At 50.9% G+C, this 15,106-nt stretch overlaps 1 protein-coding gene across 1 annotated transcript; it reads left to right on the plus strand.

Moving 5' to 3' along the window:
* Positions 1–8,356: 8,356 nt before the first annotated feature.
* On the plus strand, positions 8,357–14,874 carry EVX2 (even-skipped homeobox 2). The gene is made up of 3 exons (XM_039470148.2): positions 8,357–8,969; positions 9,870–10,141; positions 11,497–14,874. Exons 1-3 carry the CDS (start codon positions 8,543–8,545, stop codon positions 12,214–12,216), a joined length of 1,419 nt encoding a protein of 472 aa, XP_039326082.1. The 5' UTR covers positions 8,357–8,542; the 3' UTR covers positions 12,217–14,874.
* Positions 14,875–15,106: the final 232 nt, after the last annotated feature.

A 15,106-nucleotide genomic window follows, 5' to 3' on the forward strand; every position in this document is an offset into this window, starting at 1 on the left:
AGGTTAGCTCATCGCGGGACGTTTATAAAAACGAAGTTCAGGTTGGGAGGGGGCCTGGGCCGTTCGGGGGCCGCCTCCCGCCCTGAGGGCGCTCGCCGGGGGCGTGCCATTGGTTGCGCAGAGCCACGTGGGGGTAGGGGTCGCGGGGGAGCCTGGCTCCAGGCCCAGGAAGGGCTGGACCCACCCACCCTGGCCCCCACCCCTCTCCTGCCCCTTGCAGGATCCACCTCCCATTCCCGCCCTCTCCCCGACTCCCCGCCGACCCAGGAGTTTGCGCTGCAGCCACCCCCACGAGTTGATTGCGTGACGGCCCATCCCGGGCCCTGTCTGCGACCGAGGCGGGCGCTGAGGCCTGCGCCTTGTCTCGGCAACTGCTGTTTTTGCCACCTTGCCTCGGCTCCCAGAGCTGCACAGCAAAATGAAGATGAAGGACAGAGATGATCAGAATGAAGTGAAAACAGGCCCATTTTTGATCCTGTTGCTTAGTTAGTCGACCTCTAGAACCCAAATCTGAGTGAGCTAATTTGCCCTACCTTGCGCACTGGTGTCGGGCAAAGGCATTTCACAAAGGTAAGAGCCATCGGAGCAGACCCTTCCTATACACACAGGCTGTCCGTCCGGAAAACGCCCACGAAGCGCCCTTGGGGCTGGCGGCAGAGACTTAAACAGATGAAAGGCAGGCGTCCGCGCGGTGAGCCTGACAATCTGTCCCAGAGAGAAAAGTCCATGGATGCCTACTTAACGCCATTCGCCTCTACTCTAGGGCCAGCCGGGAGTCGCTTCCGACCTGGACTCCTCAGCTCCCCCGGGTTCTTCCTCAGTCGGCAGAAAGACCCCGTGAAGGGCGCCGGGGAGAAAGTCACTCAGCCGCCCGCAGTGAAACTTCTGTGTCTCTCTAGGAGCCTACCGGCCTCGCATTTTGCAGTCACCACCCACTCCCTCCTGTTCCTCACACCAAATTAATTGAAAACTTCACTTTCCCAGGGACCTTTGTTTCGTTTCCTTTTCCAAGCTGCCAACTGCAGAGAACTGAGGGGGGCAAATTAGGAGGGCGCTTTTCCCAAGCAAATTCTGAGCTTGTGATAGGAGCAGCCCAGAGAAACGGTCTGACTTCAAGGGGTTAGGTGGGCTCAAGGCAGTGCTGGTGGGGCTAGGTCCAGCTCTGGAACTATGCTCCCAGTGTGTTAGGGATTACAGCCCTATGCCTCATCATCCCTTTCTGCTGTTCCTCAGCCTCAGAGATCCAGCCCATCATCCCTCAATCTCAGCAATTAATGGGGCACTAATGAGAGTCTTGCAGTGACTTTGGGGCTCTACCTTAGGAACAATATTAGATTCAATTAGCTCAGGGTGCTGGGGTGGATATGGGATCCTTCAGAGCCCATTTGGCTCTGTGGCATACACTCCCCAAGCCAGCCCATCTCTAAGAAAATCACTCCCCTAAACCTGTGATTGGTGAGAGCTTGTCACCCAGCACCACTGTTCCCCGACCAAAGACGCCCTGAGTAGGATGAGGAAGAGAGCCAGAGAGGCCCTCCTTGGCCTGGCCTGGGTGGGCTGCTGGTGTTAGGAGTGTTGACACGCAAAATGCAGTAACCATAAAAGGCTCAAATAAAGGGGAAAGTTATGAGAGGGGTGTTGGAAAGGAAAAGCAAGAGACTTTGTTTCACATTTTTGAAGTTCTAGACATGTTCATGATCAAATTTGAGATGGGAGGGGCCTGAATTTTACAGGAAATTATAAGGAATAGAAGTTTGCTGATGAGAACAATTTTCTCACTATTTAGGAAAAGAAGGCTTAAGTTAGCAATGAAAGCTCGTCAGGCATTTTTAAAAGGCCAACCGTGGCCAGACGACGGGGTTGCTAACTTTTAAAAAGGGCTTGGCTGAGTCTTTACCAAACAATTACGATATCAAACCACCAACCATGGGTTTCTCTGAAATGCTTTTATTTTCCCTTTGTCTCCTTTTCTTTTCCTCAGAGAGAGAAAACACGGAGATAGTTTTAATTTTTTTATTACTCCAAAAAGCAAATTGGTTGAAATATTTCTAAGATATAACTCGAACCAACAAACTATTCGTCTCTGAAAATTAAATATCTCTGGTTTTGCGCCTTGAACTTCTGCTTCATTTTCTCACTAAGTACATTTTGATGATCAATTGTGTGTTTAACCACAAAGAAAGTAAAATGAAAATGAAAAGAATGTGACAAGATTTGTTGATTTCAAGCAGCCCATCACTTTTGGCTGAATTCTCCATTCAGCAAATTAAGTTGTGCAGGAGTGGGAGAAAAATCTGAATTACTACTCAGGTTGAAAGGGATTGCTCAATGGTGGCACTGCTTCCAAAAGTCCCAGTGGGACCTTCTCAGAGCAGGACAAAATGTTTCTCTGTCCATCCTAATGGATGTTCAGAAGCCAGGAATATTTTGAATTAGGAGCTTTGCCTCTGGATATTCTGCTGCCGGACCTGCTTCCGGAATAGTTTTCGGGGGTCCCAGCTTTGTGGGAGGGCTTTGCCCTTAGTAAAGGGAGTCTGACTGTCCATTTGGGCCCCCAAGCCCAGCACCTCAGGATCAATGTTGAATCCTAAGGCTTTGGTTGAGTACCAGGCAAAGTCAGGGCTGCTTTGTTTATGAACAAATGAGACACATAGATAACAAGATGGGGATGCCAGGTAGGGGAGAAATTTTGAGGCTGAATTTGCAGAAACATTTCATTCTGGTTTAAACTTAGCAGGAATCAGTTTCTTTAGCTGGCCAGGAGCACAGACTGAGCCTTGTGTTTGTGTGTGGGTATGTGATGCAGGGGTCTTAACAACAGAAATAGGTTTTGTTAAGTGAAAATCCTTGGGGAACACACAGGTCCCCAAACATTCATGTCTTCAGTGAAACCAGTGTTGCCACTGTTCCTGATTTTGATGAAAAAATCAGGATGGCACTTTGGTACCCAAAGTCCCACTCACTATCCCATCACTTGCTCCTCTTCCTCCTTTTCCTCCAGAGGCACCCTTTTTAAGCATCAGTGCTGTTCTGGAAGTCACATTCTGTCTTTTCATCCTAGTAGATTATCTTTCAAAATTTCCTCCTGTCCTGGGTTGGAAGAATGAGCAGATATAGGCTGTGATTTAGATTTATTGAAGTTGCTTTGCTTGCCAAGACAGCAATGAGCTCAATTAACCACATAATCGGTGGCCATTAAGGCCAGGATCACAGGATTCTATCAGAGTAGGGTCCTGGGGATTCCTTTGAAAGCATTTGTCTTGATGGCCATGATCAGGAAGTGCAGGACACCCTCCTAATTAACTTGTAAGAAGCCAAATATTCCATGTAGAAATAGAGTCTTAATTCCAAAGTAAACTCTTGACGTGTAGCAGAACTGGCTGGACATCGTTCTTAACCAAATCTGCATTCCAGCAACTTTGGAGCCAATGTTCCCTCCCCAGGAAACACCCCAGTTTTACTCAGGCTGGCGAAATCAAAATAAACAACAAAAACAAACCAAACCTGGGGTAAAAAAAAAAAAAGGGGACTCCAGCAACAACCAGACAGTGGAATCTGCATTTGAGCACTTTCTACCTTTGAGACATACTCCGTTTGGGTTTCACAACATGATTAGCCTTTATCAAATGAAAATCGTTTGCAGCAACAACAACCCCAAACCCCCTCCAAACCAGAAACATTATTTGTTGAAACCAGATTTGCCTCATGCAGGACGGCGGGGCCCTTGTTTGGGATGAAGAGGACTTCTCCAGCCTTGGAGAGAATTAAACACAGTGAGGATCTCTTCCCTTGAAAAGAAGCACTAATCTCACTGTGAAAGGGAGCAGGAGGGTGTGGCAAGAGCCGCCGGAGGCCCTGAGTAACTTGTTGCCTTTTTTGAAAAATAAAAGCTGGGTCCCTAATTTGCTGTAGTTTTATCTGATATCTCAAGGTGAGGGGTTGTCCTTGGAATACACTTCACTAGCAAAACTATTTTTAAGTCCAGCAAATTCTCACTCTGTCGGCCGCTTGAGATAAAAGAAAATGTCTTTCTACCTACCTATCTCCATTCCGCAGAGTCCGTAGTCTCTATGGGGAATCCACATTGTCCTCATTGGCCGGGCAAAGGGATGAAGGTGAGGAAAGTTCCCAAGCGTGAAGGGGGATCCTAGAGGGAGGCAGAGGGGCAGTGTTCGGCTCCGCTTCCCAGCCCGGCAGCGCGCAGTTCCCCACGTCTGGCGCTAGATGTCCCTGCAAGTTTTCCCGTGGCGTCTGAGGGCCCTGGAGCTAGAGGCAGGCGATGGGTCTGCGTAGCCCCAGAGCCCAGGAAGAAAGTACCCCCCAACCCCCGCACCATGACCGTCCTCCGTGGGGCGCAGGATTGCGACGGGAGAGGGAGGAGGAAAGATCGAAGCAACCGGAGAGACTCGGATGGGACAGATAGCTAGAGGCTGGCCTGCCGAGGGATGGCAGCATAAAGTTGCCACTACGAAGTGAGGACTGGAGTCGCCAACTCGGCTCTTCCCTTATGCAGCGAAACCTGCATCCGTAGAAACCTCACTTTGCTAACGACAGGGAGCCCGAGGCTCGAAGTCCAGGCTTCCGCGGTCCTACTCTCCCACCGCACCCTGCAGCCCCAGCTCTTGGGCGAGCACGCGTCCCACTGCAGGCCCGCAGGTTATTGGCCCCAGCGTCCCGCAGCCCCCAGGGTGAGAGGAGAGCCAGGCCACGGCAGCGGCAGCCGCGGGGCTTAGCTGCAGCTCCGGCTTTACCGGCGCCCCTCCCCTCGGGCAGCCTGGACAGATTTTTATTGCCCGCAGTCATAGACCAAAAGTGTTTACCACTTCACCTCGGAGGACCCGCTGCTGCTCAAGAAACAAATATTTAGTCTGGAAGCCTAACCAAAAAATTAGGCCTCTTTTAAGTCATTTACTCCTCCTAGAACAAAAAGTGCTTTTCAGTCCATGCGAAAAAGTCCTTCCCGCCCCATCTTAAAAATTTCTGCCAAAGCATGCGGGCGTGGGTTGGATTCTTGTCTTCTTTTATCTAGTGGGTCCTGTACCTTGGTAGTGGTTAAGAGACCTTGATGCTCCCAGAGGCTGTATCTAACCACCCGGAACATTAGACAGGCCTGTTCCCAGCCTCGGCCTTCACGTTCTGGGACCTGTGCAAGTTTTAGTATTTCATCAAAACGCGTAAACAGAACTGCGTTCTTCTTGCTACCCTCTATATAGGTTCAATGGTTTTTGAGGTAGGCCTGTATTTACATAAGACATAAGCAAAATGGGAGTATTAACCTAAAAAATGCTGCTCAAGGCTTTAAACAACTCTTGTGACTTTATAATCAGAGATATGTTAAAATCATGAGCAAGTCCCTGAACCCCTCTGGCTCATAATCCCTGGAAAAGGGATAATAGTTTAAATTTCATGGAGTTGCTGTGAACCTTAGCCGAGATAACATGTAAAAAGCACTTGGAATTGCATAGTAAGAGCTTAATGTAAGTTAGCCAATATTACTACTAGTGGATGTGGAATCTCTAAATAAATTAAGGGACATTAAATATTGGAATGGAATGCTCGCTGTACCCCATGAAACATTATTATGTGCTACACCCAGGTTAGTGGAAACATTATAGGTGTCTTTTACTGTGAACAGTTTCGCTGGCGTATTCTCTGACATGCTTTTTGTAATAAACGTGCTAGAAATGCAATATCAGTGTTATTTAAAAGATGCAAAAATAGTTTTCAAAGCCACTAATGAATGAAGGTGTTGCCGAGAAATAGTGTTTCCTCTTTCAACAGACTGAGGTCCGGTTTGGAGCAGCCTTTGAGACCAGAGGCGTCGGGTCCCAGAGGAAGGGAGGATGTGGGAGACCCTTGGGCTGGATGATAGAGGAAGGGGTCATCAGTTCTCACCTTAACCCCTAGTGACTGCTTTCACGACTTGAAAACCAGCTCACAGCAGCCAAAACCGCGAGGAAAACAGATGGGGGCGCCAAACGACAGCAATAAAGGCATCCACGGATTTCCGCCCAAGCAGTGCCATGGCTCACCATACCCTCCACCAGGGTCTTGCACCCCCCCTCGCCACCAGCAAAGCCTGAACCAAGGTGTCCTATTCAGTCCCTGGAGCAAGCCAGGACTGCATAGGGGGACCCTTCCCGGGTCATGAGGGCAGCGACTGCAATGAATAAATAGTAGAGCTGGGCATTCGGGCTGCGGAGCAGGGAGGGAGCAGGTTGGGGCGTTGACAGGGCTGGGCTCCCGCCGCGCTAATGGCCCCAAAGCCAGCTCAATGATAACTCAGGAAGCTCGGAGCTGGGTGTTCAATGGGGCAGTGGCGGAGGGGACGCTGGGTCAAGTCCCAGTCCCGGTGCCGGTGCCGGAGGCCCACTCTGTTCCCTGCCGCCTCCCCCGTCCCCCCCCGGCCCCCCCGCCGCCAGGCACCTCCTGCCTATTGAGCTTTCCATTTATTACCTTAACGAGGTGGAATTGATTTTCTAAGCAAAGCTTGCGTTGTTGAAATAAGTTGGCGCCGAGGGTAACAGAAGATAAACTTTTGGCATTGACTATATGTGTGTATATGTGTATATAAATATACTTCACACCTCGCCTCCCCTTACATTCCTGACGCGCCCCCAGCGGATCTAAGGTTAAAAAGAAAGAGCCAAGAGCCACGGGCAAATAGATCTCGGTTTTGCCCCTTCCATACCCCAATGTTTTGGGTGTGTAGGGAGAGAGGAGAGGAGGGGGCTCTGGTTGGGGTCTGGGTTGACGCTAAAGGCGGGGATGCAGGACCCGCGCCCAGCGTCCAGATTGTCAGGGTCTCTCAGCCGCTTCAGAAGCTCACGGGCGGATCTCCGCGTCCCGTCCCTGTCCTCTCTCGCCTCCACCAGAATCCGTGAATTTCTCCCTCGCTGGGCCACTGGCCCACAGGCGGGCACAGTGCTTGGAGGGTCAGGGAAGGGTGGGGCGCCACCGCGGGAGATGAGAAGCGGCCTTGAGTGAAGATTGATCTTCGTTAAAATGGTTGCCACCGGCGTCATTATGACTATCAAAGTTATGGCCAAGAGGCTCAGCCGCCAATCTCAGGCTGCAGGGAGCTGCAGTAAGGCTGTTCGGCAACTCTCCGAGCCCGGACTCAGCGCTGGGAATACCTGTGGCCGCAGGTAAGGGCTGGGGTTGATGAGGGGAGGAAAGAGAGAAGGAAGCAAAGCAAAGGAGAAGGGAGGGCAACGGGGAGGTAAGGGAAGAAGGCTGTCTCCTCTTTCCTCTTTTGACCTCCAAATCCAGCGCCTTTGCCGCAAATAATTCTATTTGAGGAGGGAGGGGGAAATCTGGCAACGTGAAAGTGGATTCGGAGCGCCTGTATGGCGCTGTAAATCTCCAATGTGTTTAAAGTTAGCTGTCGAATTCTGCTATCAAATCGTCTAGCCTAGTTCGTTTCCCCTCGGGAAAATGAGTAGGCTAGAAGGCTTCCTATCAGCAGGATTATAAAAGTAAAACACCGGTACTTCGAGTTCAGAGCTCACTCTGCAAACGATGTTAGAAAAACAGAGAGGAACTAATGATTTCCGTTTGGAGGCGCGGGCCCAATGCACCTCCGCGGCCACGTAGCAAGAAAGCGCTTCAAAACTCTAGGATATATTTCTCTCTCTCTCTCTCTCTCTCTCTCTCTCTCTCTCTCTCTCTCTCTCCTGGGGTGGGAGGAGAGCATTCAGGCTGAGATGAAGAAATAGGGAGGGAGAGAACTCCTGCGTCCTATTTGTTAAATAAAATACATATTTGGTTCTGAAATCCGAAAGATAAGTAATCCAGACAGGAAAAGCGCAAGGTCTTCTTACGCAACTCTTCCTGCATCCTCCCCCTTGTCTCCCCCCACTTACACCCCCAGCTTGTAAATGTTAGAGAGAAAAAAAAAAAAAACATTCCCGAGGATCTACTCTGGAAAGTCAAAGCATTATCTATTATTTAATACGTATCTGTGTCCGAGGAAAAATGAGGAAGGCGCTGCATGATTAGGACCTAAGGGGCAACCCAGCAAACTGAGAGCGTAATGATGCCCCTAAATGAAGGGGGAAATGTGCCGCGGCGCGCTCTATTAATCAGACTGTCAATTTCACCCCCGAGGCCAAACCCCCGGGCGAGCAGAACTGGCTCGGAGCGGGCAAAGGACCGGAGCCTTCCTCACTTGTCTCTTTTCGCCTCCTACCTGGATCTATTAGTCTGCTCTGAAGCTGCCTTCATTACCCACTGACAGGAGCGTGTATTTATTTGCTTATAAACCTGTTACAATAAATGATTATTCGAACAGCGTCATTCGTACCTTAATGACGAGCGGGCGCTACTTTTTGATGAATGACATCTCGGGCTCGGAAGGATGTATGGGTCATTTTGACCAGTCATTCCCTCGCTCTGGCATTCCACATTTTTTCCGCCTCTCTCCGAAAGAGATAATAATATTTAGAGGCGTTCGCTGGGGCTGAATGAGAATTAGCCCTAGGCTCAGCCCATCATTAGGACGGGACAGCAGGGCCACTGTGACATTTTTAAGAAAGCTGAGATGATGGAAAGAATAAGAAAAGAGATGATTCTGATGGAGAGAGGGCTGCATAGCCCTACGGCCGGCAAGAGATTCTCCAATTTGTCCGACTCGGCTGGCAATGCTGTGCTCGAGGCCCTGGAAAATTCGCAGCACCCGGCTCGCCTCAGCCCGCGCCTGCCGTCTGCCCCCCTGCACGGTGCTCTGGGAGACCTCCCCGCCAAGGGCAAATTCGAAATAGACACTTTGTTCAACCTGCAGCACCCGGGCAGCGAAACCACCGTCTCCTCCGAAATCGCCGCCGCCGCCGAGAGCCGCAAGAAGCAGGGCCATTATTCAGAAGCGGCCGCCGAGGCCGAAATGAGCAGCGACGTGGAGGTGGGCTGCTCCGCGCTGCGCTCCCCCGGCGGCCTCAGCGCCTCTCAGCTCAAGGAAAACAATGGCAAAGGTAACTGTGCTTCCGCACCGCGCTCTCCAGTCCCAACCTCTTTGCTCCTCCGCTGCCCCCGCCGGCCGTTCACCGGGCCTTTGTCCCTCTCAGACCCTCCAAAAGCAAGCCACTTCGAGCTAGCTCGGGCGGGGGCGGGACGCGTGCCTGGGACCCTGCCTTCTGGTCCTGGTTCTTAAGCTTTCCAACCTGGCGCAGGCCTGCGGAGGCTGGAACACAAGGCCCACCGCCCTCGCTCCTGAGTCGGAGAAAATGTTTCTGCGCTCGTGTCTAAGAGTCCGAACGAGCCGGTAGACCCCTAGTCAGCAGCCGAGTTGCTTTTGGGAAAGGTACCCTGGGCAACTGCTCTGAGCTCTGCTGACCCTGAACCTTCAGGGCCAGATGGAGGGGGCATTCTTCTGGGTAAATCGGAGGAAGCCTTATCTGGCGTCTCTGCTTAGGTCAGCGGGAGAAAGAGTTGAAAAGTAGATTTCACCCCCTAACGGCTCGGGTTTGAGCTGCTGCTGTCTCAAAAATCTTAAAATATTTGAAACCCGAAGACTCAAATAAAGGTTAGAGGGCGTACAGAAAGCCGCCCTGTGGTCTCCAGACCATGGCAAACCCAGAGCTTCCCAAACGGCGCCTAGAGGTAGGCATTTTCCCTAAGCCACTTTTCCTCCTTGGTTGAAAATTTTGAATTATTAAAAAGAAACCTTCTAATTCCGTTTCTATTATTTGCTTATGAAGGGCTCCCCAAACTTTATTGATTCCATTAACGGCAGCAATTTGTAAGCATGACAGACCCCATCAATTCCGACAGCGACTCTCCTTCCTGACGGGGCTTCCCGATCCGCGCGCAGCACTAGCGCAGGGCTGTGGGCCCTACAGCGACTCATGCGCTGTTGGCCGTTTGTTTGCCAGGGTACACAGAGAGCAGTTCGGCTGCTGGCACCACGACGTCGGCGTCTGGCTCAGGCCTCGGCAGCCTGCATGGAGGCAGTGGCGGCAGCGGCGGGGGCGCGGCGCTGGGTGGCTCCGGCTCCGGCGCGGATCAAGTGCGGCGCTACCGTACTGCGTTCACCCGCGAGCAGATCGCGCGCCTGGAGAAGGAGTTCTACCGGGAGAACTATGTGTCGCGGCCTCGCCGGTGCGAGTTGGCCGCGGCGCTCAACCTGCCCGAAACCACCATCAAGGTATCGATTCTAGTGCGTGCCTGCCCTGGCCTCCCTCGGGGCATCTGGGTTGATTTGTTTCTTTTTCCCCTTTCCCCTTTCAGGGTGGCTAGATTTAGCTGAGGGTCTGGAAATCCGCGGGGGGTATTCACCAAAGGAATTGCTTATTTATTTCTTGGCTACCGAATACGAACGGTTGTCCGGCCTGACGAATCTAAGAAGGCCCCCGAATGGTGGCTCCAATGCTAAAAACGCTTGCCTCTGCTACACCGTGCCCAACGCCTGCCCAGATGCCCCCAGATGCCCATGGCCCCACATTTTCCTAGGCGGCAAACCCGGCTGGTCTTTGTTCCTCAAGCAGGAACCAGAGGCGAAACTTTTCATTTGCTCTTGATCTTGGAGATTTATTTTCCGCATAAATCGTTACATGGAGAAAAGGATACTATATTTTTAAAATTGATTGGCTTGAGACAGTAGTTTCCTAAACATTTTCCTCTTGGGCAATGGGAAAAGGGCAACCTCCTGGGGAGAAAAAACACAACGAAATTGTCTATATATATATATATATATATATATATATATATTCAAATAAAACTTTAGGTTATTAATTTTACTATACGTCTGGGAGAGACAGCCGGGAGGTTAGGCGATTTGGTGAGTCCTTCATGGAGCATTCCACATTTCAGAAAAAGAAAAAACTCCACGGGGTAGGGGAGGAGTGTGGAAGTCTCCTCTGGTTTTATCGGGCTTTCTTTAATTTAGAGTTGTGACGAATGATGTCTTTATTAGTGTGGGGAGGAGTGGAAACGTCCCCTTCCCCGTTTATGGAGACATTGGTCTAGCCACTCATTTAAGGCAAACGATTCCAACAAAATCATCCTTTCGATATCAAAATCGGACCCGTGCCCCTAGGGGCAGGTCCTTGCGGTTCGAAGGGCTCAAGACTTCGCACGGCGACCTCTCAGAGAAACCGAGCTGCAGCCTCTCTTCAAAGGCTGCCCAGAATCCCCGTGCAAATCCTGGGATTGAGAGACGGTTGCTCGGCGAGGCCGGCACTGGTGGGTGGCGGGAGGGAAGGAAAGGTTGGGTTAGGACAAGAAAGCGCAGCAAGAAGTAAGGGAGCAAAAAGCCCGGTGAGCCCCCAGCAGCCCGGCGCGGGGGAGAAGGCTCTCTTCGCTGAGGACGGTGTGCCCACCGCGGTCCACACACTGCCGTCCACACTTTCCCAGCTGAGAGAGCAGAGTGGACTCGGGATTGGGCTGGTCGAAGAGAAGAAGGCCAAGCCATTCCGAGGTCCGGGAGGGGCAGAGGTCCCGGGATGGGTCCGGTAACACGGGGCGCTCCCTAACCCGGCTGCGGCGCGTCTCTCCCCGCAGGTGTGGTTCCAGAACCGCCGCATGAAGGACAAGCGGCAGCGCCTGGCCATGTCGTGGCCGCACCCAGCCGACCCCAGCTTCTACACCTACATGATGACGCACGCGGCCGCCACCGGAAGCCTGCCCTACCCCTTCCACTCGCACGTGCCGCTGCACTACTACCCGCACGTGGGCGTCACGGCGGCGGCGGCGGCAGCTGCAGCCTCTGGCGCAGCGGCTGCGGCTTCGTCGCCCTTCGCTACTTCCATCCGGCCGCTGGACACCTTCCGAGCCCTCTCGCACCCCTACTCTCGGCCGGAGCTGCTGTGTAGCTTCCGCCACCCTGGTCTCTACCAGGCTCCGGCGGCAGCCGCGGGGCTCAATAGCGCGGCCTCCGCTGCAGCGGCCGCGGCAGCTGCAGCGGCTGCGGCCTCCTCGGCGGCCGCGGCCGGAGCGCCCCCCAGCGGCGGTTCCGCACCCTGCTCGTGCCTCAGTTGCCACAGTAGTCAGTCGGCGGCAGCGGCTGCAGCAGCAGCTGCCGCAGCCCTGGGCTCCCGGGGTGGCGGTGGTGGCGGTGGCGGCGGTGGCGGCGGCGCAGGTGCCGGCGGAGGCTCGGACTTCGGCTGCAGCGCGGCGGCGCCGCGTTCCGAGAGCGGCTTCCTACCCTACTCGGCCGCCGTGCTTAGTAAGACGGCCGTAAGCCCGCCGGACCAGAGGGACGAGGCTCCGCTCACCAGATAACTACGTCGCCACCGCCAGGGGGCCGCGCCCGCCGCTCTGAGTGTGCCCGGGAGTCCCCTGTGCGCCCCCTGCGCCCTCCGTGCGCTGCCCGCTGCTACCGCTGTCGCCAGGGGGCGCCCCAGGGCCCGGGAGGCCAAAGGGAACCTACCCCGAATTGGGGGGGAAGGAGCAGGCGCAAAAGCCTGGTGGGGGTCCCCCTAAATTATTTCTATTTTTGTATTTGCCACCCAGCCGCCTACCCTTCTCTCTGTTTTCTGGCTCCCAGGCCCCACTTTCCACCTCTGTCCTGAGCGCTTGACTCCCCAAAGACAATCCCCCTTGTCCCCTAAGCTAGTCCTGGCTGTGCGCTCTCAGGCCCGGGTTGCTCGGCTGCACCGCGTGGCTCGAAGCAAAGGAGAACCACAACAAAGGGAGAGGGGGATGCTGTGCGCTGGTGTTTGGAGGCGGGGTAGAAGTCGTCCCCGAGGTTTCTCGCTGCTGCTCTTTTTATTCCATATTTCCTTTATTTTCTTTAAACGAGGGTGGGGGAGGTGGCAAATGTTCTTTCAGCCTGAGCTCGTTAGGGACCCTGCCCGAAGAGAGCGGGAGAATGGAGGTCTGAGAAGGCCGGGAGGGCGGATGGAGAGCGTGGGCACTGGCGGGTGTGTTTGTGAGGTTGCTTATTGCGTTCAGGAGCAAGGCGGGTAGGGCTGTGGTCGCCTTCCCTGGGAAGGACGAAGCCGAAGTGGGAAGGGGTGGCCGCGCGCCTCCTCCTTCTCGGCCCTACGCCGTTCCTTCTTTTGGTCTTTGGTTTCAGTGCTGATGGAATGGAAGCATCTTGCATATTTTGTGCAAAAAATGATGGCAAAAGAGGTTGCCACAGCCAGTCCAGGGAAGGGACAGGAAGGGGGTGGGGGCGGGGGTGGGGGCAAGACTGATAGATCGCTGTAGTATTTGGAGAGGTGTTTTCAGCTCAGTTTTCCAACTACCGGGTTCCACTCGATCTGGGAAATACTTGAATCTCTAGATATAGTAATATTATCCTAAAGCATTTCCTTAGACACTTTTCTAAGATCGAACTCTTTATGCCCCTCGTCCCCTTCCCTCTTCGCTTTCCTTTTCCTTGGGTGAAATGGTTCTTGGCATATTTCTCACGCATGTCTGTTGCGCCTTCGCCTCTGCAAAGCCACCGCTGGGTTGCTGAGACCTGCTCTGCCAACCTGGCTACTGGAGGGGTTTCCTTGAACTTGAAGAAAGGTACATCAAAACCCACCAGTGTTAACTGCCACGTCAATTTTGATGCTAATAATGTGCAGATTATGACGAAAATTGCCAATCATGCTCTCTGATGGACCTCCTTTGAATGTGGAATTGGAGAAAAGTTCCCCGCACGGAGACCTGCTGTCAAGTACTAACAACCCGCTAAGGGAAGTCATTAGGAGAGACGGATAAGAGACTCGGTACATAAAACATTGTTCTTGGTGCATAGAATGTATGTTATTTAATGTTATCTCTGTTACCTGAAGTGATTTCGCAGAAGAAAGCCACGTTCTTATCATCTCAATTGCCAATTTTCATTTTGGTAACTTGGACGCCCTGGGTAGACTTTTCTCTGTTAAGTTGATATTCCACCAATGTGAACAGCCTCATTAAATCAAGCCCAGATATTTCCATAATGCTCCCCGCAGAGCCACTTCGCTCCTCACATAATGAGATTTTCTGAAGAGTTGAAGCCCTAAAATAACTTGCTAGTGCATGTTTAGGCCCAGCGAAGTGGTATGTGTGTGTACGTATATTAAAATGTAGGTATGCTACCTACATGTGTATGTGTATATATATGTATATGTATGTATATGCATATATATATCCGTGCTCTTAAACAAATACATATGTGAGAGAGACACACATATTCATTTATACATACACATTGGCACTATTTTCTGTGGTTTATTTCAAATTTGTGTCCTGACATATTATTGTTATTTTAAAGACACTGGATTTTAAAATATCATTTCCTAAATATAGGCTTTCAGTAAACTTTTGAAAGAATTCGTTTTCCAGGAGAAATTGTTATTTCCATCAAATGGAAAATGTTTCAAGGGGAAACAGTATTTCAAAATTCCTGAAGTCTATTAAAATATTCCCATAAAATATTAGAGAACTTCCCAATGAAATAGCAATGATCTAAAGCTCAAGTTTTTGTTTTTGTTTTTAAAGACATGAGACTACTTATGTAAGATATTGATTATACCAGCTCTTATTCACCGAGTTTACATTTAAAAAATATTAATATATAATTTAAGGCTAAATAAAATAAACCAAAATATGGTATCCTTTATCAGCTTTACCTTTTTAGATTGTTAAAGTCCTTTGTTATGATCAGCTAACAGATGTATATAAGGTACTTTAGGCAATAATGTTTACATTTTCCCCTCCAAAATATATATGATTGATGAGAACGCTGGTTGGTAAAATTAACATAAATTCATCATATGTTGGGTCCATTGGATCTGGTTATTATATTGAAATAAAACTGTAAATAAAGTCTTCGTGCTTTAAATATTGCTGGATGTACGAACTCACTGTAAGATATTTTACAAATGTGCAATAATTATAAAGCTTTGTATATTACGTTATTTATTGTGTTTGGTCATGTAAAATAAATGTTATTTAAATCAAGGCAATTTTATTTGTTTAAGAGATTGCAAAATGGTTTGTGCTGGTGTTTGTTTTTAACTGTGGCATCTAGGGTTATGAAAATCTCTTAAAACCACACATTTAAATCCATATAATACACATATCAGATGGATTAATTCATTCTAATCATCATTTTTATGGCAAATACATTACTCATGTTTATAGGAGACATACACTACATCCAAACATTAGTTTAACGTTAATTGGCTGGCTA

This window comes from Saimiri boliviensis, chromosome 5 (assembly GCF_048565385.1).
Source record: "Saimiri boliviensis isolate mSaiBol1 chromosome 5, mSaiBol1.pri, whole genome shotgun sequence".
NCBI classification, from domain to species: Eukaryota; Metazoa; Chordata; class Mammalia; order Primates; family Cebidae; genus Saimiri; species Saimiri boliviensis.

Excerpts from the sequence above, each read along its gene's own strand:
- EVX2 (XM_039470148.2), top strand. The coding sequence starts at position 8,543 with ATGATGGAAAGAATAAGAAAAGAGATGATTCTGATGGAGAGAGGGCTG. Across the intron at positions 8,970-9,869 it reads CAAGGAAAACAATGGCAAAG|GGTACACAGAGAGCAGTTCG; the intron begins GTAACTGTGCTT and ends TTTGTTTGCCAG. Across the intron at positions 10,142-11,496 it reads TGCCCGAAACCACCATCAAG|GTGTGGTTCCAGAACCGCCG; the intron begins GTATCGATTCTA and ends CTCTCCCCGCAG.